At 53.2% G+C, this 23,549-nt stretch overlaps 1 protein-coding gene across 7 annotated transcripts in view; it reads left to right on the plus strand.

The window, feature by feature from the left end:
* Positions 1 to 23,549, plus strand: part of NLRC5 (NLR family CARD domain containing 5) — an 87,689-nt gene that overhangs the window by 46,983 nt on the left and 17,157 nt on the right. For 4 of the 7 annotated variants that reach the window (XM_043599253.1, XM_043599256.1, XM_043599257.1 and 1 more), the window contains exons 17-33: positions 1,378 to 1,446; positions 2,231 to 2,299; positions 3,704 to 3,787; positions 4,219 to 4,302; positions 5,828 to 5,917; positions 6,668 to 6,712; positions 7,671 to 7,760; positions 8,685 to 8,768; positions 12,765 to 12,848; positions 15,214 to 15,303; positions 15,491 to 15,553; positions 18,038 to 18,124; positions 19,767 to 19,850; positions 20,499 to 20,588; positions 20,912 to 20,977; positions 22,592 to 22,675; positions 22,756 to 22,839. In XM_043599253.1, the coding sequence (XP_043455188.1) occupies positions 1,378 to 1,446; positions 2,231 to 2,299; positions 3,704 to 3,787; positions 4,219 to 4,302; positions 5,828 to 5,917; positions 6,668 to 6,712; positions 7,671 to 7,760; positions 8,685 to 8,768; positions 12,765 to 12,848; positions 15,214 to 15,303; positions 15,491 to 15,553; positions 18,038 to 18,124; positions 19,767 to 19,850; positions 20,499 to 20,588; positions 20,912 to 20,977; positions 22,592 to 22,675; positions 22,756 to 22,839 (1,347 nt within the window). The remainder of the gene's footprint in view (positions 1 to 1,377; positions 1,447 to 2,230; positions 2,300 to 3,703; positions 3,788 to 4,218; positions 4,303 to 5,827; positions 5,918 to 6,667; positions 6,713 to 7,670; positions 7,761 to 8,684; positions 8,769 to 12,764; positions 12,849 to 15,213; positions 15,304 to 15,490; positions 15,554 to 18,037; positions 18,125 to 19,766; positions 19,851 to 20,498; positions 20,589 to 20,911; positions 20,978 to 22,591; positions 22,676 to 22,755; positions 22,840 to 23,549) is intronic. The other 3 variants (XM_043599254.1, XM_043599260.1, XM_043599259.1) reach the window with 1 other exon arrangement.

Genomic DNA, 23,549 nt, shown 5'->3' on the forward strand with positions numbered 1-23,549 from the left:
CCCTTCCCAGTTCCTCCTGAGAGCAGGCCCTTACTACATCACGCACACAAGTGACCATCAGGTGACACTTGAGCCACTGCCCCATTCATAGGCTCAGGCTCTGCTTCTAGGGAACTTGACCCAAGACAGGGCCCAACCTTATTTCTGTAAGTCTCAGTATTCAGTCTTAGGAGCTGAGGACAGATGCTAACACAGTCAACACAGTCCCCACCCAGAAGGGCTCTTCACTGAGTAGGGTGGTCCCTCCTATGAGGAGGAGAGAGACGCCAATTAACCCAAAGGAGAGATTAAGAGACCTTGGTTCACTGTATATAATGATCTGATAAGGGATCCTTAGCTCATTCCGAATGACGCTCTTTATTGCTAGAAATTTATAGTAAAGAAATCATGCTGCTGGTACAAACACATTTAGATGCAGGGATGTTCACCTCAGCATTGGTTATATAGGAAAAAATGAACGTACTTTAAATGTGTAACAGTTGAATATTAGGTAAGTAAACTAAGTTATCTTCAGAGAGAAAAACTCAATGAAAAATAGTGGTATAGGTACAATTATAGCATGGAGAGCTGACTGTGGCATATTAAATAAACAAAAATTTTGATCCATTGCTTTTACAGTAAGGCTTTTCAAACATACTCAAAAGGTAGAAGGAATGTTGGGATTCTCTCTCTCTCTCTCTCTCTCTCTCTCTCTCTTTCTCTCTGTCCCTCCCCTGCTTGCGCTCTCAAAATAAATAAACTTAAAAAAAATAATAAAACAGACAAACAAAAAAACAAAAGACTTGGAGAACTCCCAGTATTATCAGTGGTCTCCCACTGATAATCCCAAGTATTATCAGCAGTCATTGATAGGTAGAAAAGATGGTTGGTGGTTTTCTTTATTTCTTTCCTACTGTACTAAAGTTTGTAAGTTCTCCACTCAGAAGAAGTATGACCTCTGCTATGAGAAATGTGTATTTAGCTTGTAGTTTATACAGCTGAGGTTAGGGATGCTCCTGCTGTAAGTTACAGCCTCGGGTGGACTGTCGGTGCCTGTCCCGGCCCTGGCAGTGACCCCGCTGTGCTGGGGTGAGTGCCCTCGACCGAGCATGCTCCGAAAACATAGCAGAGGGAGGAGGGTTTCAACCTGAGGGCCACACCAGAGGGAAAGCAGAACTGAGGCTTTCTTTGAAGGACTTGTCAGGAAGTGGGGCTTAATCAGTTTGCAAAATCTCTGTTGTAGAAAGACTTCAGGAGCCCAGAAACTCAGGAAGTGACAGCAAGTAGCTGCAGCTACAGGCGGGAGGTGACACCTTCTAGGTCTCTCCAGGCGAGGTTATAAAATGACACAAGGACCCCCTGTAAGCCTCTTGTCTCCTTCCTCTCTTCTCTCTGCAGCCTGCTGCACAAAACCGTGGTCCTCACGTTTGCCCCGCAGCAGGAGGAACAGGGAGGGATCCAGGAGAGGTAGGGCCCAGCATCACCCTGGCCACATCCTTAGCCAGGGCCGGATCCTCCCTGGCCTCCACAGCTGGACAACATCACTCAGCTGCCAGGGAACCTTGACAGATTCACGAAGGATTAAGAAGCCGACAGACTCAGCAAGGGAGGCAGCCCTGAGAGGGAATGTCAAAGGACAGACTGCCTCCCCTTTGCCCCGTGACACAGAATGGTGTACTGGGGTGGGGATGGGATAGCCACACAGCAGAGCACCAGAGCCTGGGGTCCTTCAGCCTAAACCCAAGGACTGCGGATTGCTTGGTCTATAGCTCTGATTTTGGTCAGAACTTCTGGCTCCCTCTGGCATGGAGGACCCCTTAGAGGAAGTTTGCCGCCTACAAGGTGCCTGGATTATCCCAGCCCAACATACGGGCAGAGACTCAGCTCTTGGCCCGTCAGTGTCTCCTACAATGTCTTATGTAAGGTCTGAGCTCTAGGCTGACATCTCTGAAGGCACTAATGATGTTGTTGAGATTAATGATACTAACAGCCAAGGTTAGCTGAGCACTTACTATGATGTGCATGCAGCAAGCAGCACATTCAGGCAGTTCACATGCGTTGTCCCAGCGAAAGGCTACGTGATTTGTCCCACGTCACACAGCCTGGAAGCCAAGAAGCCCAAGTGGAACCGAGGTCTGGCTGTCCCCAGGCCTCGTGTAGAGACTGAATGGCGGGAGGTGAGGCTGAGGGTGGGCTTGGAGATAGTGGCTGAGGAGTTTGCTCAGCCTGGCCTTGGTGTGTGTCCCTCCAGGGCTGCACTCCATGACGGCCTTATGCGGCAGATGCCCTGTGAGCTGCCCCCGCACTCCACAAGGATCAGGTACGGTGCTGGACTGCAGGCCTGGCTGTGGCTCGAGGCTCATCCCTTCCTCCGCTCGAAGCCTGTCCCCAGGCCTCTGGCCTCAGGTGCTCCCTGGAAGACACGACCTGTTGTATCCAGGAGTTGTGGCCTGGCTTCCCTGCCTCCCACCTCCCCTGCCCAGTCCATCCCACCCAGGGCTCACGAGGCAGCCCCTCAGTTACCTTCCCTGCCTGGGAGCCCCCACTCCTCTTAGCTCCCCTGACCTCCAGCAGCTGATGAGTTGCGGGGACTCTGGATGGAGAGAATGGGGACATGTGGCCCCTTCCTTCCTCATCCTGGGACTTAGCTCAGCCCGCACAGGGCTCCTGTCAATATTCTTCTGGACTTCTCTCTTATTCTAGGTCCATCTGATTCTCCCTGTCTCTGTTGCTTCTTGTTTCTCTTATATTTCCTGTTTCTCTGTCTTTGCTGCCTTTTCTTTCATTGTCTGTCTGTCCTCTCCTGGCACTGTGTGTGTATGTGCACCTGCATATGTGTGTGTGCATGCATGTGCATATGTGTGCATATGTGCGCGCGTGCATGTGTGTGCATGCACATGTTGCATGTATGTGCATGTTTTTGCGTACATGTGCATGTGTGCATATGCATGTGTGTGCATATGTGTGCATGTGTATGCATGTGTGTGCGTGTGTGTGCATGCACATGTTTGTGCGTGCACGTTTGTACACGCGTGTGCATGCGTGTGCATACGTGTGCACGCATATGCACGTGTGTGCATGCATATGCGTGTGCATGCATGTGTGTACACATGTGTGCATGTGTGAGCGTGCTTGTGCATGTGTATGCATGTGTGTGTGCATGCACATGTGTGCATGTTTGTACATGCATATGCGTGTGTGAGCGTGCTTGTGCATGTGTATGCATGTGTGTGCGCGTGCATGTGTGTGCACGCCCATGTTTGTGCGTGTGTGCATGTCTGTACATGTGTGTGCATGTGTATGCATGTGTGCGTGTGTGTGCATACATGTGTGTGCATGCTTGTGCATGTGTGTGCGTGTACATGCATGCATGTGTGTGCGTGTGTATGCGTGTGTGTGCATATGCCTGCATGTGCATGGGTGTGTAGGTGCATGTGCACGTGTATCTCTTCATCTGTTTCCTCTCTCATCTTAGTGTCTCTCCATCTTAGTCTGCTTGCCTCCCTGTGTCTCTTACTGTCTCTGGCTTTCTACTGCCTTATGCGGCAGATGCCACATGTGTGGCATGTCTGATGTGTGTGGTGTGCGTTGGTCCCTCTGTCTGGATCCCAGATGCGTCCCCGTCCCTCTCCTGAAAGCCTCTCCTATGTGTTTGGGGGTGGTGGCCACTGTCACCTCTGTTCAAAGAGGCAGACACCGCAGGGCTGTGCTTCCCCCTCTGCAGGCTGACACACTGTGGCTTGCAAGCCAAGCACCTAGCACAGCTCTGCAGGGCACTGGGAGGAAGCTGTCGCCTCAGTCACCTTGAGTGAGTGCTTGCTGTTGGAAGGTGGGTGGGCGGGGAGGGGCCCGAGGGGCCCATCAGGCAGTGGGTGTCAGCGTGCTGGGTTTTGTTTTGATTCTTTAAGATTCAGATCGGCAGTCTTTCCTTCCTGCAGTCAGGAACCCCTTAGAGAATCTGGCGAGGGGTTACCCCTTCCCCCTAAAATACAGGTCCCCACATACGACCCCCTCTGAAGTCGATTCTTGACTCCCCAGCATCACAGACCTCAGGATAGGAGCCCTGGGGGAACCTGCGGCTGACCCATGTGGGACCTTCTGAGATCTGGCCTGGCAGCTCAGGGTGGTGTCCCAGTTTCAGGAGAAGCTAAGTGACTGAGTGACCAGAGTGGAGAGACAAAGCTCCTACCAGCCCCAATCCGATCCTGCATTAACCTCTTCTCCCCTCTGCCCTCCCAGCTTCTCAGGCAACGCTCTGGGGGACGAAGGCGCGGCCCAGCTGGCTCAGCTGCTCCCAGGGTTGGGCACTCTACAGTCCTTGAAGTGAGTAGCTAACTAGGCAAAGCCTCTTGAGGCTTGTCCTCATCAGAAGGAGAGAGGGAGGGAGAGAGAGAGAAGGAGAGAGAGAGAGTGAGAGAGTGTGTGTAAGGGGGGTGTGTTCTGTGTCCCATCTCATTCCCTCCTGCGTTATTGTAAAGATTAAATCAGAAAATGCAAGTCAGTAACCTAGTCCAGTCCGTGGCACATGGTAAGTGCTCAAAAAGGGTACTTACGCTGTGATTCTCATTAACAGAGACTGGCCTCTGTGACTCAGTGATCCAGCTGCTGACTTAAGGTTCTGTTTCTTGAACCTGCCTTTGTGTCTCTGCACAGCCTCTCTGGGAGGCCCAGGTCACCTGGTCAAGCATGGCTGAAGTGTCACCTAATGATTAGTTAGCCTAATGACTGGTGGCCATGCTGGCCCTGGGTGTAGGGAGGGGCTGTTGATAGGGAACAAGCTGGTAGGCAGGGAGGATTTGTGGCAGACAGGATACCCAAGCAGGGTGCCCGGGGAAGCTGGAGAGCAGAAAGAGGGAAGATGTTCAGTATGGGAGGGATGCCCTAGAAAGAGGCCAGGAGCCCCAGGACTTTGCCTGCAACAGACTAGAGTTTCTGGATGCTAAAAGACCCCTGTGTTTTAGGCTCCCACATACCCATCTCCTCCTCCTGAGCTCTTCTGGGCTACAGTGAGAGGAGCCCCTGGGGAGAGCTCACAACTATTAGTTCTCTGTGTGACCTGAGGCAAATTACCTCACCTCTCTGGGCCCCTGGTTCCCAGTTAACACCTAAACTCTAAGAGGGCCTGGCTCTGGTTTTGTCTACAACTTTAGAATGAGTGCTGTGGCCTGAGGGCCCTCCCTGCTGTCTTGCTGTGGGATCTGGGAAGAAGGGGTGGCCTCTGTTCCTGTTCTGGGCCTGCATGTGGGTGGGGAGGTAGGCCTCACCACTGCAGGCAAATTATATGTAGATGGGCGCAAATTTCCATGTGACCTCCTCCATACTGTGAAATACTCTGACCCCAGACCCATGAGAGTCCGCACTCACCTACCAGTACCCGTGCCAGAGGAGTGCGACGTCAAACGGCAGATAGAAAAACACCGTGACAGATTGACAGACCCAAAAGAAAGGAAAGGCTTTGCTCCTGCCTTTTGAACAGGAACCCCTGCATTTTCATTTGGCACTGGGCACCGCCTTCTTTACCAGGTGGGGAAATTGAGGCACAACTCCGGCCTGAAAGCACTCCCCAGATTTATCACAGACCCAGGGAACCAGACTTGTATTCTCAGCTTTGTCACTGACATGTCTCATAACCTTGGGCAAGACCTTGCTGCTCTCTGGGCCTCAGTTTCCCCATCTGTACAATAGGGAGTTAGAAGAGGCACCCCCACCCCCGCCGACCATTTGGGGTTCAGTGAGCTCTGTCGTCTGGACTCAGGGACAGCTCTCCCCTGCCCTGGGTTCTCACCACAAACAGGGAGGTTTTGAGCCTTGGGTGAGCTCTGTTAACGTCACCCCTATGATTCTCCAGCCTCAGTGAGAACGGCTTGTCCCTGGATTCGGTGTTCATTTTGACCCAGTGCTTCTCAACTCTGCAGTGGCTTTTCCACCTGGAAGTCAAGTGAGTGTGCCTCTGGGCCCCCACTGTGCCCTCTGACGGCACAGGTCATCAGCTCCCACCGCACTTCCTTGTCTGTCACGATCACAGTACAGCTTCCTCGGGGCCCTGCATGGTCCCAGGTCCAGTGAGCATGTGCTAGATGTGTGCCGAATGAGTGAACGGCCGGATGAATGAATGTCTCCCTGGGACTCTCACATCTCTCCAAATTTGCCATGGGACACAATCCATCAGCTCTCCCTTGCTCACTCTCTGGATTATCCTGGGAGACTTTTACGGAAACTGGGAGCTCCCTGGTGGCCATTGAGCGCTCACTCATGGGGTCTCTGGAGCTGATGAAAATATAGGAGGGAAGTCACCCAGCCAGGCCGTGCAGAGGAGCCGTGGTTTCAGTGAGGTCTGCCCAGTCCTCCCCTTTCCCCTTCCAAGAGCGGGAGGTGTGAGCACAGACAGATCAGGTGCAAATCCAGGCTCACCACTTACATGCTGTGCAGATTTGAGCATGTCGCTGAGCCTCTCCATACCTGTTCCCTCCTCTATCAAAGAGAGGTAAGAATCCCTCCTTACCTCACAGCGGCACTGTGAGAATAAAAGGGAATCATGTCAGTGTTGCACCTTGGATGTGCCCTAATCAGTGTAGTTATGCTTAGTATACATATCGTTGTATTTGCTGAGAAAGTGGACCGCTCTCCAGGCGCTCCTTGACCAGGCCACCTGGTCTCAGTCAGACTGATGCCTCCTCTCTCTCTGCAGCTCTGAGAGCCAGCACGTCGTCCTGAGAGGTGACAGAAGAGGCAGGTGAGGAGGGAGAGCTCTGGGGGTAGTGTGGGCTCCCCTCTCCCCCCGGTCCCCATTTCCTCCGGGTGCCCCCCACCCCAGCCCCATGCCTTTAGCCCTAGAGTAACCCACGCAGGTGTGGCACCACTTCTGCGCATGTACCCCTGTGTCAGTAGGTTTGTGGTCATCGGCCGCTGAGGTCTCTCTTGGAAGGAGGCAGTGCAGTTGGGGAGGGAGGCCACGGTGGTGGTGTTACAGCCCAGAGCAGGCGTTGGCTCAGGGCTGCCGAGGGGGAGGGAGGGCAGCGAGGCTTCGTCCCTGGAGACATTTGGCAGATTTCTGCAGACTTCTGACCTTGTGTGAGTATGGCATTTGAGAAGCCAAGAACCGTTGGTGCTCGACAAAGTCTCCCCACCTTTGCAGTAAACAAGGAACGACAGTTGGTTCTGCGCAGATATTTCTGGCTGCCCCCTAGTGGGTCCGGGCACCCTGGGCTCTCGTGGGAGGTTGGCAAGCCCCGGGGCGGCCTGATGTGGGCCCAGCAGCTGGGCAGAAGGTGTTCCCAGCTAAGGTGTCAGGGGAAAGCATTGCCAGACCAGCTGGGCCATCTGAAGCTGGAGTGGCCCAAGGCCCGGGTGGTCGTACGTTCTGGGCCCAGGTCTCCGTTTCTGGGGACTCTGGGTTCTTGAAGCCTAACGAATGGAGGCACAGGAAGGTGAAGTCCGTGAATGCCACACTGGTGATCAGAAAGAGGAGGGGCTCCCTCCTGGCTCCCCTGACCTAGTCAGGTGCCGCCACCTGGACAGGCGTAAGCTGCTGGCTTTTCTCACTCTGGTCTCCCTTTCATGGGCCTCAGTTTCCCCATCTGTGCAGTGAGGGCCTTGGTTGTCCCTAGGCCCCCTGCAGCCCTGACTTCTGAGTCTTTCTTCCAATGTGCACGATTTGAACTTCCCTCTCAAAACGGTCTCCCCACCCCAAGGGATCAGTTGGCTGGTGGACCTTTGCCAGAGTTCCCAGCGGGAGCCCAGTTCTCCGCGTTTGATCAGCGCTGCATCCCCAGGAGCGTCTGGTACTGTCTTACCCACTTCTTATTTGGGGGTAACCATGATAGGGGTGAAGGGTCAGGGAGTGAGGAAAGGCTAAAGGGAGCTCGGGCTGGGAGAGAGGGAGTTTGAGGGAAGAGAAAGAGGGCCGGTATGAAGGCTGGTGAGGGGGGCTGCTGGGCCCAGGCTTCTCCCTTGAGAAAAGACACCACATTGTTGTTTTCTCAGAAGACTTCCCAGCTCTGCCTCGGGGGCTGTGTGACCATGGCTGGGCCTCTCCCCTCTCTGGGCCTTGCTTTCCTCACCTAGGAAGAGAGCCACCTCAGCTGGGGTCCAAACAGGGTTATCCAGCGGAAGAGTGGGGAGGGGTGTCCCAGGCAGATGGGTCAACTTGGGCAAAAGCCCTGAGGAGGGAAAGCTTGGTTCTTGGAAGCATGTCAGTGTGGCTGGGACATATACAGGGCAAGTGGAGGTGAGCGAAGGCAAGGGAGGCCATGGAAAAGGCCTTTTGCTTTTAGCATAAGAGTAATAGGGAGCCACAGGGGACTTAAGCTCCTGAGAGGCATGGTCAGATTTGCATTTAAGAGATAAGATACTGGCACTGGCAGGTGGAGAAGGATTACATGGAGGCCAGAGGGGAGTTCGAGGGTGTTAAAGTGGTCTAGGCAAGTGACAGTGGTGGCCTGGACTCAGGCAAGAGCAGTGGCAGTGGGGAGGCCTTGGAACTGAGCAAGGGCAGCTAGGCACTTGGGGTCCTTTCCTGTCACTGTCTGAGTGGTGGGGATCGGGCTATAGGGGACACTTGGAGTGCAGAGCATGCCCTGAAAGGGAAGGGTCCTGCAGCCTAGAGGTGGAGGAGGAGGGGCAGAGGGAGAAGGGGAGGGCCCTGGGGCTGCAGAAAGGCCCTGGGTCCTCTCTGACGCCCTGCCCCGCCCACTGCTCCCTTTCAGCCTCCGGCAGTGTCTGCTGGAGCCCTTGAGCCTCACCCACCTCTGTGAGACTCTGGAGAAGTGCCCGGGGCCTCTGGAAGTCAAGTAAGTAAGGAGGACACAGCCCTAGAGGACACCATGTGGGCATCTGCCCCGTGGGTGGGGGTGGGGGTGGGGGTATCCTGGCTAGAGGTGAGTCTTTGCTGGTCCCTTCCCACCAGACCCTGTAGCCCTGCCTGCCCCTGACCTATTGGTGGAAGGCTCCTTGTGTCCCACAGGGCACCTTGCCCCTCCTCCTGGGAGAGCCCGCTTGCCTTTCCCCATCTGCTCAACCCCGGGCTCCCGGGAGCTCCAATCTGCTCCCTCCATCCCTGGAGCCCTGACCACCCCCCGGGCTGCCTCCATGGCTAAAGCAGATCACTTCTGAAGGCCCCTCCTCCGGGCCTCCCTCTCCCGGTTAGCAGCTCACCCACCCCAGAACACTGGGGTCTGTGACCAGAGACTGGACCTTAGAATCAAAGGAGTCCTGGCCCAGCCACCAGGCTGGGTGACTTTGGGCAAATGGCTCTAACTCCCTGTGCCTCAGCTTTGTCATCTGCAGAGATGCTCGGCCTTTCCTTTGGTCCTCATCGTTGTCATCTTCTGACAATAATTACCTTAAAGTAAATCCAGGACAAGCCTGCCTCACCTAAATATGCCCCTCTCCTCATCTAGTCAGTGCTGTCCTTTGTCCCTGGGACCCTCCACTCCTCATCCGTGTGCATGTTCCGTTTTTACCTATCTGCGGTCACAGACCCACTGCATTCGACAGCTTCACTGACATGATTCTCCCACTCACTACGGTCTCTGTTCCCACTTTCCCACCCCCATCTCTGACCCTTGCAGCAGGCTCATCCATGTTCATCACCTGGTATCCGTCTTTCCATGCCTTTCTCCGTGTGCAAATGCTTATGGACACAGAACAAGGGGGTTTTGACATTGTTAACTGACACAGGATCTTACCGTGTAACGTCTCTGCGACGAACTTCTGTCTCGTGACAGTACATCGCGGCTTTCCTGGAATATGGAGCCAGTAAACTTTAAAAAAAATTTTTTTTTCAATGTTTATTTATTTCTGAGACAGAGAGAGATAGAGCACGAGTGGGGCTGGGGCAGAGAGAGAGGGAGACACAGAATCTGAAGCAGGCTCCAGGCTCTGAGTGGTCAGTTTGACACGGGGCTCAGACTCACGAACCGTGAGATTATGACCTGAACCGAAGTCGGTCACTCAACCGACTGAGCCGCCCAGGCGCCCCGCCAGTAAACATTTTAATAAACCATTTATTTTAGAATAGCTTAAGACTTGATTTCCAGAAGAGTTGCAAAGCTGGTCCAGAGAATTCCTCCACCCACTGCCCCTACTGTTTATATCACTTGTCATGGTACATTTGTCACAACTGAGAAATCAACTTTGCTACAGGACTATTAACTGCACCCCAGGCTTGATTGGGATGTCACCAGTTTTCTACGAAGGCCCTTTCTCTGATCCAGAATCCTGTCCAAGATCCCACAGTGCAGTTAGTCGATGTCCTTAGTCTATCTGGTCTGTGACAGTTTCTTAGTCTTCATTTTTCATGACTTTGACAGCCTTGAGGAGTACTGGTGACATGGTTTGTGAAACGCCCCTCAATTTGCTTTTGTCTGATGTTTTTCTCACGGATGAACTGGGGTTATGGGTTTGGGGGGAAGAAGACCACAGAAGTGAAGCATCCTTCTCATCGCGTCTCAGAGGTGCATGCTATGGACTTGACTTAGCACTGTTGATGTTGACCTTGACCGCCTGGCCGAGATACCATTTGTCTGATTTCCCTACTGTGAAGTTACTTTTTTATTAAACACACACACACACACACACACACACACACACTTCTGTAATGGGGACTTTCAAACATATATAAAAATAGAATGAATAAGGGACACCTGGGTGGCTCAGTTGTTAAGTATCTGACTTCGGCTCAGGTCATGATCTCACAGTTTGACAGTTTGAGCCCTGTATCGGGTAAGTTCCCTCCCTGCTCTTGGTGAGCCCTGCTTCTCTTTGTCTCTCCAGCCACCTCCTCTGCCCCTCATGGGATTCTCTCTCTCTCTCTCTCTCTCTCTCTCTCTCTCTCTCTCTCCCTCTCCCCACCCCCCCCCGCCCCTCACTCACTAGCGCCCCCTCTCTCTCAAAAAAAAAAGTGGAGCGAATATTGTAGTGGGCCCTCAGTCCCTTCCACCTGCCTCAATAATTATCACGTCACGGCCCCAACACACACGTGCACACAGACGTTATTTCGAAGCGATTCCCAGACACCTTACGACTGCATCTGTAGTTATTTCAGTGTGCGAAACTGAAAAGTGAGTACTCTTTATTTTTTTGTATAACCACAAAACCATTATCAGACCTGAAATATTAACATTTCTATATGACATATTAAAATCATGGAGTAGCCCATGAATTTTTAATCATCCCGATTGTTTCTAATGCGTTTTTATGTAACATTTGTATGTCTGTACCTTTTATTTTTTACACTTGTCCCTTTTAATATTAACCCTCCACAGTTTGGATATGCCACAGGTGATTCAACCACCCCTCTCTAGAGTCTAGACAGACATCCAGGCTGCTGCTGGTGGTGTTTTTTATAGCACTGCGGCCAGTACTGCAAAAAGCACCCTTCCGTTATTTCACTGTTAAGCACCTGCTGTATACCAGGCACCGGACCAGGCCCTGGAGGGAGCAGAGTGTGGCTGGACATCACTGCCTGCTGAGGCTCACCCGCCATAGTGGGAGACAATGTCAACTATCTCAGGCAGTGGTCTGAGCACAGATGAGGGTTTAAGCTCCGCCCCCCCCCCCCCAGCTGTGGCTGGAAAAATGAGATTATAGCATGAAAGCGCTTTGCCAGCTGTAGAGTGCTGGGACCACGTATGAGAATATTGTTATCAAGGTCCTTAAGGCCGAACTCCAGCAATTTGGATGCCAGGGAAGGTGATGGGTTCCGGCCCCCTCCCCAGATTCTACCACCTTACGTCTACTTTGTGAACATTTCAGTATTCCACGTGAGGTGTTGTGATGGGTAACATTTCTATTGCGTAAAAAAAAAAAAGTGTGTAAAGTCCACATTGGCCCAACCAGAAGCCACAACACCATGTATTTGGGGCCTGGTGAGAAACCATGTGTGTGTGTGGGGGGGGGGGGGCGGGGGTTGCGGATGGACCCGCCTTTTGTGAAGACCCCCTATTCTGCCAATGCTTGGAGCCCTTGGCCCCATCCTGGGACAGAGGTTGTAGAGGTGCCTGGACCCTGGCAGAGGTTCGGCCCTGAGGCTCCAGCTCCAGAATCAGAGGCTGTCTCTCCCACAGTAGCTCCCAACCAGCAAATAATGCAGCGGCTTGGGCCAGGCCCCTGGAGGGCCCAGTGAGAGGAAAAAGCGGTCTGCAGGGCACAAAGGAACAGGGACAGAGGAGAGAAGGGACAGACATAGACCTGGGGAGGCTACGTAAATCCCAGGGCGCTTAGACACCCTGCTTGCCCGAGTCCTGTAGCCAGAGCAGACCCCGAAGGGTGGGTATCTAGCATTTCCCCTAAGCGGACCTGGTGGCGACAAATTATCCTGACAATGATCAGCTGTTCGGTCCATTTTTGACAGACAGAGGCCCAGGCATCTCAGATCCTGCTGCAGGCCTGACCTTCCACTATTACTTTACCACGGGTTAAGGGGGCATTCTCTTCTTAACACGTGTCTTCCGCCGAGCACCAATCTTCATGGCCCTCGAAATAATAATCCCGCTAGTCCACAACATGTGGGAGAAAGCGTCAGAGCTCCATGGAAATTCACGATGCACGGCAGCATATTCAAACTCTGAGACGTCCTGCAGCAAAGGAAACTATTGAATTTGGCTTAACCAGCATTTTCCAAAACTTCCGTGACTTTCTTTTTCCTCCCGCCTCAATGATACCTCAAGGGCCCAGCATTTGGAGGGAGCGCGTTGGGAACCCCTCTCCAGAAGGCTCTGGCTGTGAGGGAGTGCTCCTAGCTTTCCCCACAGCTCCCCGCCTCATTCAGATGCTTTGTTTCACAGGTTGTCCTGTGAGGTCCTGAGTGACCAGAGCCTGGAGACCCTGCTGAACCACTTGCCCCGGCTCCCCCAGCTAAGCCTGCTGCAGTAAGACTGGTTTCCCCGTTGCCCTGGCCTGGCCTGAGGCGCTTGGGTTTCAAAGCCATCCCCCTCCTTGCCTGCCACGCCTTCTCTTGGGCTCTTTCATTTTATCTGCCACAACCGGGAGCTCGTCACTAATACCCTGTTAGCCTTGGTGGGGCGGGGGAGTTATTTGACCACTCTGGGCCTGCCGTTCCTCATCTGACAAATGGGACTAATATTCCCCGACCCCTCCTGCAGGGTCGGGACTCAAACAAGACGCCTTCTTCTACGGGCGCCTTGAAGAACGGAAAGTCTGTGACAAATGGGCTCTTGTATGTCTCGCCCACAAAAAGGTCACCAACTCCTAGGAAGGGACTTCACAGATGTGGGTTGTATGTGTGTCACCCACCCATGTTTAAAGGTCACCATCTAACTCCGTAAAAGGGTAACTTAAGCAGCATTCTCGAAAGTATTTAAAACTCCACTTTCTAATTTTGGCTCAGACTGGTTAGAATTTAAAAAGGATTTACTTTAAATACTCTTCTAGCAGGGGGGAAGGCAGCTGCAGCTGAGATGGAAAAATACAACAGGAAATTAAATCATACCATTAATAACAGCAACATAAGTACTAACGCCAAGGCTCTCTGGGATGCCGGAGACGGCTCGCTTCACATCCAGGATCTTGCTTATCCCTGAGTCCTGTAGGGACGGGAAGGAGGAGACGTGTGACATTCCAGAGGCGGCTCAACCCACGGCACCCACAATGGGAAGGGCTCCTTTGGACACAAAAAGTGGCAGGCTGACATGAACAGGTGGGAGACTCCGGACCAGAGAGAGACCTCTCCATGCCCAAGTCACACAGCCTCGGCCCCAGCTCTCATCCGTCTTTGGAATGAGGTGGCCAGCCTGTCCCTCACCAGGGCTCACGCTTTGTATTACTCAATCCATAGTGGGCCAGGCACTGTTTGGAGGGCTGGAGACACAGCAAAGAGGGGGAAAGAAAGGCTAGGTCCTTGTCTTTTTGGAGCTTGCTTACCTTGTAGTAGAGGGAGCTGGACAATAAGCAAGTAAAAGCACTTAACACCAATTCAGCCAGTGCTGAGGTATTTTTCTAGGTAACGTGGCCGAGAGTGTCTGCAACGGTGAGGGTGGTCAGGGAATACCTCTAAGAAGGGATGCTAAGGTTAGGCCTGAAGGACAAAAGGGACTATTCGGGCTTGTGAAGAGAAGGGAACAGCATTCCAAGTAGAGGGAAGAGCACATGTGAGACCCTGAGGCAAGATTAAGCTTGGTGGGCTCAAGGATCAGCCAGAAGGGCAATGCGGCCAGCACCCTGGGGCCGGCAGGGAGAGTTGCCAGACGGGAGGTAGAGGGAGGGACCTGGACCGGTCAACACAGGGCCTGGGAACCACGGGGAGGAGCTTGGGGGTTTGTGTCCAAGGGGGCTTGAAAGGCAGAGGAATGATGTGTGTTTTCAAAAGTTCAGTCTGGCTGCTGGGTTGAGAAGGGGTTAGAGGACAGGAGTGGAAGTGAGAGCAGGGAAGAGGCTGTACAGGGTCGGAGATGGTGCGGGCTGGGGATTGGGGGCCAGGGCAGAAGCAGGCAGATCCAGGGTAGAACTTGAGAATGGAACAGACGTGACAAGCTGGTAGAGAGTTTGTGGGGCAAGGGAAATGGAAGCACCAAGGATGCCTCTGAGGGCAAGGTGGAGCCATCTCACTTTCTGGAAGGCGGGGGCTCACAGCCAGGGGTGATTTTGCCCATCAGGAATACATGGCAACGGAGATATTTCCGTTGGTCATGGCAGAGGGAGGCGGGCGGTGAGAGGGGGAGCCACGAATGGTGTGTAGCGAATAGAGGCCTGGGATGCTGCTAAACACCCCACGGGACAGCCCCCAACACCAGCAAATTATCTAGCCCCAAATCACTGAGAAACGACTCGAAGGGCCTGGCGCCTCCCACTCCCTGTCAGCAGGACTGGCCTGTTTGGTCCATGCTTGAGGGAAGAAACAGTATAATAGGAAAACAAGCCTGGGTGCCGTGCCAGGCAGTGCACAAGCTTGGTAGGATGAGGCCCTCACGACACCCTAGAAGAAGGTCCATGAGTGGTCCTTTTTTCTAGGGAAGGAAGCTGATGCTTAGAGAGGTCAAGTGATGCGTCCAAGGACACACAGACGATAAGCAGGACTGGGGCTCAAACCCAAGTCTCCTTGACTCTAAGCTCCTATTTGTCCCTCTTGAGGCCCTGCCTTCTTCCTTATCGCCTTGCTGGCCCGCCAGCCCTCACCATCCTTTTTTTTCTCTTTCCCCTCCAGCCCACCCAGGTTCCTTGTCCGCTCTTGCTTGGCTCCTACTTGCTCACATATGGTCCCACTCCTTTCCTTCCCAGGCTGAGTGAGACAAGGCTGTCCCCAAGGAGCCCCCTCCTGCTGGCCGACCTCTTCAGCCTGTGCCCACAGGTTCAGAAGGTGGATCTCAGGTGGGCATTGCCCTAGGACAACTGGGTCTCATCTTGGAGGGTTGTGCCTAGGGTCTGGTAGGTGTGTGGGGGTTGGATGGAGACAGTAGAAGCCAAGTCAGAGGCTTGGCTTCTGAAGGAAGCCTGCCCCAGGAGGCCCCCTGAGGCTGTAGCCAAGGGTGGCTGACTCAGGTGCTGTCCGTTCCAGGTCCCTGTATCACACAACCCTGCACTTCAGGTCTAGCGAGGAGCAGAAAGGCGAGTTCTGTGGGTAAGTCCCTGGAATTGGGCCCTGGCAGCCGGTAGGTACTGGGGACAAGAAGACCTGCCTCCTGGATGCCCAGAACTGGGTACAGATTGCCAGCTGTAGAGCATCCCCTTGAAAGGCCCCTGCAAGGAGGCTTGTTTCCTCTGACATAGAGAAGCAGAGGGCCAGAGAGGACCAAGCTTTATCAAAGGCAAATAAGGAGTACCTGTCAGACTACACCAGAGCTCAGGGGCCTGGTCCAAGGAAAAGTACTTCCTAACCTGCCCACCAGGCTTTAAATCGCAGCTCCACAGGGCCTGGTGCCATGGGCAAGCTCCTTAACCTCTGTGATGCCCAGCTTCCGCAGCTGCAAAGGAACTGCCAGGATGTTTGCAAGGATTAACTGAGACAGTGTGTAAAGCGTGAAGCACTTACAGATGCGAGTGTCCTTCCCCTGCTGACTCCTGGACAAGTGCTCTGTGGTTGCCTGGGTCAGAGGGAGGAGGTGCTGCGCCAGAGGCAGGATGACGAGGCAAGAGGACAGCCTTCAAGTGCAGAAATCATGTTTCTGGTAGCTGATGCCACTGGCTCACCGAGAGATCTTGGACCGGACCCTTCTCCTGTGGGCCCCAGCCTCCCCACTCGTGAAGTGACAATAAATAGAAGAATCAAGATACGTTGAATATCTGCAGGGTGCCATTCTATAGCCTTTTGCACATTACTGCCCTGTAAGCCTCACAGCCGTGGTCAGTTGGCAGTAGGGGGCAGTCGGGATTCGAACCCGAGAAGGTCTGCAGTGCTCCTAGCCCAGCGATGGACAGATTTTTCCTGTAAAAAGTTAAGATTGTAAAGACTTTGGGTTTCTGCAGGCCACACAATCTCTGCGACAGCTACTTGACCCTGCCTTTGTAGCTTGAAAGCAGCGGAGACAATATGTAAACCAGGGCACATGCCTGCGTGCCAGAAAACTCCTCTATCGTTTACAGACCCTGAGACTTGCGTCTCGTGTATTTTGTGTCAGGAAATATTCTTCTTTTGGTTTTTTTACTCAACGATTTGCAAACGGAAACATTATTCTTAGCTTGCAAGACGCAGGTGGCCTTGGGCCGTAGTTTTCCACGTCCTGATCTAGCCCAACACGACCCTGACTTCTAGAATGCCTTGATAGCTTCTAAGTCAGCGGTTTCCAAAATGTAGAACAGAGACAGGATGGGATGGTTTTCTAGGGGGCGGGGCAGCTAGCAGAGTAGTTCATCATCACTGAGCCCCTCAATGAGGTCACTATTCCCTTGTTGACTCTCGATGTGATTAAGGCCAAGAGGAAGTCGAGCTTGGGCAGTGGCCTGACTCTAATGCTTGCTGAGCCCCCTTTTTAGTAAGAAGAGAGAGAGAGAGCCCTCGTCCAGGAAATTCTGGCTCAAATTTAATGATGCTATTTTGCTCTCATTTCATGCATTCTTGTGCTTATGGTCTGTTTGTGGCACCACGTGTAATGTTTCCATTTGAGTGAATGATAACAGGGTTTCCTATTATAATAAATGCGTCTAGTCAAAAGAATGAGCTGATTTAAAAATCGGAAGTGAATAATACTATAATAAGGAATTTAGGAACAGGGAAAAGATCATGAAGGGCAGGACCAGTGATAAAAATTTGAGATATTGATTTTAGGTACTTTCTTGTTTTAAGATGCTTCCTCCTTTTCTTTTCTTTTCTTTTCTTTTTTTTTTTTTTTTTTTTTTGGTTTCTTTTTTTTTTTAAGTTGCTGGCTGGTTACAGATCCTTCATTTACCTTTTTGTGTAGTCTCATTTATTTATTCATTTTTTAATTAAAGTATAGTTGACCTACAGTGTTGTATTAGTTTCAGGTGTACAACCTAGGGATTCAATGACTCTGTACATTAGGCAGTCCTCCCCGTGATAAGTATGGTCACCATCTGTCACCATACAACATTACTAACTATATTCCCTATGCCGTACTTTTCATCCTCTTGACTTATTTATTCTTATTTATTTCAATAACTGGGAGTTTGTACCTCTGAGTTCTCTTCACCTTAATTCCAATATCAAAGGCAAGAGCAGACGTTCCCCCCGCCCCCACTTCTCCTCCGCCCCACCCTGCACATCTGGTCATTAACAGGACCCCAAGAGCTGTAGTTCTCCAACTTGAGGTTGAATCAGAGCCACCGGGAGATCCTTGCCTCTACGATTTCTGGTTCAGTGGGTCTGGGCTGGTTTCCTAGAATTTGCATCTGGACAAGTTCCCAAGTGTTGCGGGTGTGGTTGGTCAGGGACCACGCTCCAACAGCCACCTCCCCAGAGGGAGCCTGTGGGCGCCAGGTGAGCTCTGCTGTGAGCCAGGCAGAAGTGGTGGATGATGGACAGTTCCAGAGAATCCAACCTTGGGTGAGGCCCCGTGGGAACTCAGAGGCCACACCCAGGATGAGTCAGGGCAGAGCAGATGTGAGCGGCTCAGTGCCCCCCTCCTCAGGCTTGCTCCCCCTCCTCCAGCAGGTTCATGGACTGTGCCCTCAGTCGGGAGCATGTGGAGCCGCTGTGCTGGTTGCTGAGCAAATGCGAGGACCTCAACCAGCTGGAGTAAGTGGAGGGTGGGGGAGGAGGGAGAGGAGCATGGGAGCACGTGCCTGGGTGGCAATAAAACTGTGTGTGTGAGTGTGTGTGTGTGTGTGTGTGTGTGTGTGTGTGTTCATGCACTCAACACCTCTCAGGGCCAGCTATCAGGGATGCCTGGGACACACCCTGGGTCACGTTCATAAAATTTCCCTGTACCCGTTTATCTCTTCCACCCCCTACTCTTGCCATGGTGGAGCTAGTTCAGCTTGCGCCCCTTGATCTAATTTGGGGAGCTCTTCAGAACAGGGCTGTAAGAGCCCCTTGGCCTCATGATGATAAGACATTGGAGTTCTGCTGGCAGATGGGAACCAAAACGAAGGATCCTTTGGTCTGCCTGGCAAGTGGTTAAAGGCACCAGATGGCTCAGCCTGAGGAGGGTCCGGGAGCCAGCTGGGGTGAGGCCTCATGGGCCCTTATATTGTTGAGAGGTGGCACCTGTATGACCTGTCTTGGGTGCCCAAGTAGCACAACCCCCAGATGGGTAGAAAAATTAAAATCGGTAACACCTCCTGAGCACTTTCTCCACTGTGCTAAGTGCTTTACATATTCTTTTTACCCTCCCCAAACCCTAGGTGCTATTGTCCCCTATTTTATAGATGAGAGAACTGAGGTTCAGGGAGGATTTAAGGACTTGCCAAGGTCACATAGCTAGGATGATGCAGTCTTTGCTCACAACTGCTAGGCGTCCAGCTTAGGACCAGTGGGACATAAAGAGAGCTGTCCAAAAGCACATGTGCGCGCACGCGCACACACACACACACACACACACACACACACACACACACACTTTAAATTCCTATTGTGATGTGGCCAAGAGAAATGGGGCTGGTGGAAATCACATATTGGGTAAATCAGCAGTACAGCTTTGAGTTTTCCTGTTTTTCATTGTAGAGGGAAATTTTTCTAATTGTAAAGATTACTTTATCAAGTGGCTTTATGAGACACACCGAGTTTTAATTTTTAAAGTCTCTCCGAAAAAGACAAGCCTCAAAAGAGTCATCATCAGGGACAAAATGAGTTCAAAGATGCAAGACAAGAATCAGATATTCCAGGCCTGCTAATCATACTGTTCCTGCAACCGTAGCTAAAACCATAGGAGGCTTGCTTCAGTGAGGGCAAATAAAGTATTCAAGTGCAATTTCCGATATTACATTCCCGAATTAAAAGAAGAAATCTCCTGGGTAAACGCAGGCTCCAAACATCTTTCTTTTTCCTGAATTTACTCTTGTGCAAAAGTTGTGTTTCTCAACTGATGTGGGCCAAGGGCACAGTGAAGGCAAGTTCATTTTTCTCTAACTCCGGGGAGCCTGCTGGAGGCCCGGGGGCCCCAGTAGGTGAGGTGACCCCAGCCTGCGGTGCTGGTCAAGGGGCAGTAGTGGGCAGTGCAGGAGCTGTTGTGTGCTGGGCGATTGTGCAGGGGGTGCCAGAGATGATGGTGTGATGGAGGTGGGCATGGTGCTGTCCCGCCACAGCGACAGCATGATGGTGACCTTGGCACGGAAGCAGTCCTGTGTGGGTTGGGTAGCAGTGATAGTAACCGTGAAGAGAAAGGCCCGGGCCGAGGGGGCGCATCTGACCACCACCGACTTCTTCCTGACTCTCGCAGCCTCTCTGCAAACCTGCTGGGTGATGACGGGCTCCAGTGCCTACTGGAATGTCTGCCTCAGTTGCCCATCTCCGCTTCTCTTGAGTAAGTGATGAGCAGCCTGGGGGACAGCCCCATACCCGCCCCTCTCTCCCTCATTGCCCACCATAGGCAGAGCCCCCACCAGGCATCCAGGAGAAGCTGTAACTAAAGCGTGGTGACCCAAGCTGACTTTGGGACAGGGAAGTGACTGTTTGTCTCTAACCAGCTGATGCAGGACACCAGCTGTCCTGGCTCTGGTCCATCCTGTCCCTGCAGCTCCCCTTGACTAACTCTACGGGACACAGATTTGGAGATGTTCCCACAGCAGGGAGGGCCCCTAGGAAGTCACCCACACTCTCAGCCGATACCCCAGTGACTCACAGAGTGGTGGCCAGACACAGTAGGTCGCTAGGCAGCTGAGCTGGGCTCTGGGTTTCCCTGAGCCCCTGGGGCTGGAGCTGCCGGCCTGGCCTCATCAGCCCTGTCTCAGACCACAAGGACCCTGTGTCAGCCCCAACTCCTGAGGACTCAGGGCCCGGTGTCTGACCCGCCAGGGATAGTGCCCCTCTGGCCTCTCTCTGGACCTCAGAGTCTGCATCTGGACATTAAGGACTCTCCTCCCAGAGATGACAGCTGGAAGAGAGGAGACAGGGGGGCTGGGCAGGGCTGCCCTGAGGTGCGCCCCCATCCTGAGCCTCATTCCTCTTCCAGTCTGAGTCACAACAGCATCTCCGTGGAAGGTGCTCTGTGCCTGGTGAAGACTCTCCCCTCCTGCCCACGTGTCCGGGAGGCCTCCGTGAAGTAAGATATTGGTGCCACTTGCTGATGGTGGGGGAGAAGCAAAGGTCCCACGCTTAGCAGCCCTCTGTCTGACTTGGGGCAACTTGTGCCCCTTTCAGCGTTCACTGAATGGGGGATCATAGTTTCCATCCTCTGAGGCCTGCGTGACATAGGGACCAGGGAGGTCACAGGATGGAGAAGGCCGGGCTTCAGTGTCCCTCACAGAGTGGGTTGGGGGTCTCCTCTGGTCTGCCTTCCCCCTGCGGGCCCAGCCCCCTTCCCTGGTGTACCCCCTGGTGTCTGGGTCTCAGGATGCTGGGCCTCCCACACCCTTCTCTCTGCAGCCTGGGCTCTGAGCAAAGCTTCTGGATCCACTTCTCCCGACAGGAGGAGGCCGGGAAGACATTACGGTAATTCCTGGTCTGGGGTGAGGATAAAGGGGAGGGAATGGGGAAGAAGAGGCTGACCCCGTGGCAGCCTCCATGCCTCCTTCGCTGGGCCCTTTCCTCCGTCAGACACCCAGCGTCATGCTCAGGGCTTGGGTTTGCCTCCCCCAGATCTGCCCCCAGGCCCCCCACACCTCCAGTCCTTGCAGCCAGACCTTGGCGTTGTATTTGTGCCTCTTAGCCATGTCTTAAGTCTGGAAGCTTCTGAGTATCGTGGTTAAGAACTCAGACTCTGGAGCCACCTGAGGGTAAATCCCAGCCAGGTGACCTTGAACAAGTGACTTAACCTCTCTGTTTCAGTCCCTCATCTGTAAGATGGGAATAATAGTAAGACAGACCCTTGGGGTTATTATGAGTATTAGATGAGTTGATAAGCGTAAAGTGCTCGGAAAGGGCCTGGCTCGCGAGTGCCGTATCAGTTGTTATTACTCACCAGTAGCCTTGGGCTCACTCCCTCTCGGCCTCACCACCACTGTCTTGGGTCACTTCCCCTATATGTCTTTCTTCAGCTGTGATCATGGCCTCTGAACCGGTCCACGGCCTCTGGCCAGGCCTCCCCCAATCCATTCACTTCCCAGCAGCCAGAGGGATCTCCCAGCACACGTCGGACTGTGCCCTTTCCATCATGCCAAGCCCTTTGGTGGCTCCCAGTGTCCCTAGAATAGGGTTCAAGTTGTTCAGCTTGACCTTTTCCTCACAGTCTGATCTAGCTGCCACTTCCTACTGTGTTCCTCCTCGCCCCCCAATATCACACACATATACACCACACTCACACCACACACACACACACACACACACACACACACACACACACACACATGCACCCACACATTCAGCCCACGGGACCTTCACTCCTTGTTCAGAGCACACATGGCCCGCTGAAGCTTCCTTCCCAGGGGGCACTCAGCCTGACACTCTCTTCCCTGTGGTTTCTGAGATAAAGTTCCTCCTGTCCTTTAACGTGCAGCTGATGTCAGCCTCTCGTGGAAGCCTCGTTGTTGTCCCTTGGGAGTGAACTGCCCTGGGCCACCCAGGGCCAGAGTGCCAGGAGGGTGGGCCCCCCCCCCCCAGAGTCCCAGGCCTCCTCCCTCCAAGGGAGCCCGGAGTAAAGCCGTACTGGGGAGTAGGGCTGCAGCGGTAGGTAGGCTTGGGGTCTGGAGTCAGGCTGACCCGGACTGCGACCCGATTCTGCCCTCACCGCTCACCAGCTGTGCGCCCCGGGTTAGTTGGTTTCTTTGCCTGTAAACGATGTGCTTGGAATTGTGCGAGATGCTGCACGTAAGGCGAGCTTACCCGGTGTACCCAGAGGCGGGCACACGGCTTGGCATATAGTCAGGGCTCAATGAGTGACACTCCCGGCCCCTTCTTGGCGGGGTCGGGGTGGGGGTGGTGATCTCTCCCAGGAGATGGGAAGCTCCCAGAGCAAGAACTGCCCCTTTGGCCCGTTCTGAGGCCTGGCTTCCAGGCCTTTGCACTCAGGGTGGGGCTCCCGATAGACCCTGGGGCAGACAGGAGAAAGCAGGACAACAAGCTCCCACAGGCCTCACCTGGGCTCTGCCCCTTCCCCTCTGCCCTCAGGCTGAGCCAGTGCAGTTTCAGGCCAGAGCACGTGCCCAGGCTGGCCACCGGCCTGAACCAGGCCCTGAAGCCGACAGCGCTCACGTGAGTGACCCGGCACAAGGGAAGTGAAGGGATAGGGACTCCCTGTGAGAGCCACCCCAGTAATGGACCTCTGTCCCCAGGCTGACCCAGTGCTGCCTGGGCCTGAAGCAGCTGACTGTTCTCCTGAGTCTGGTGAGGTGGCCCGTGGGACTGTTCAATCTCAGGTATTGTCTTCCTTTGTGGCCCTGGGAGGGGGCTGTGACGTGGATGGGGTCAGGGTGGCTACTGGAGGATGGGTCCCCCGGGATTGTGGCCCCAGCCATTTCCTGCACCCAAACCCCACCACTGATATCCTGACAGTGGTCCCAGAAACCCCCTTAGCACACAGAGAAGCCGCCCTCCTTGAGGTGGGGCCTATGCTTCGAAACATAAGAAAAAAAGGAAACCCCCAAGGACACCCAACTGAGGTAAAAACTAAGATATAACAGGGTGCCGGGGTGGCTCAGTTGGTTAGGCATCCGATTTCGGCTCAGGTCACGATCTCGTGGTCGAGGCCCCGCGTGGGGCTCTGTGCTGACAGCTCGGAGCCTGGAGCCTGCTTCGGATTCTGCGTCTCCCTCTCTCTCTCTCTCTGCCCCTCCCCTGCTCACGCTCTGTCTCTCTCACAAAAATAAATAAACATTAAAAATTTTAAAAATAATAATATGTAACAAATACCATGTGTGCATGTTTGCTATGATCATTTTAAAACTTTCAGAAAAGCATTGAAGATACTAAAAAGTAGACTAATTTTGAAGACCCATATTCTTATCACCTGGGCTTGACAGATGTTCAGGGTTCTCTATATTTGTTTCATATCTTAGCTTTGTTTTTCTGGCTACAGTGTTTCCAAATAAGCCATAGAGCCCATAAAATATTATTCCTGGGGCGCCTG

The sequence above is a fragment of the Prionailurus bengalensis genome, chromosome E2 (assembly GCF_016509475.1).
Source record: "Prionailurus bengalensis isolate Pbe53 chromosome E2, Fcat_Pben_1.1_paternal_pri, whole genome shotgun sequence".
Classification (NCBI taxonomy): Eukaryota; Metazoa; Chordata; class Mammalia; order Carnivora; family Felidae; genus Prionailurus; species Prionailurus bengalensis.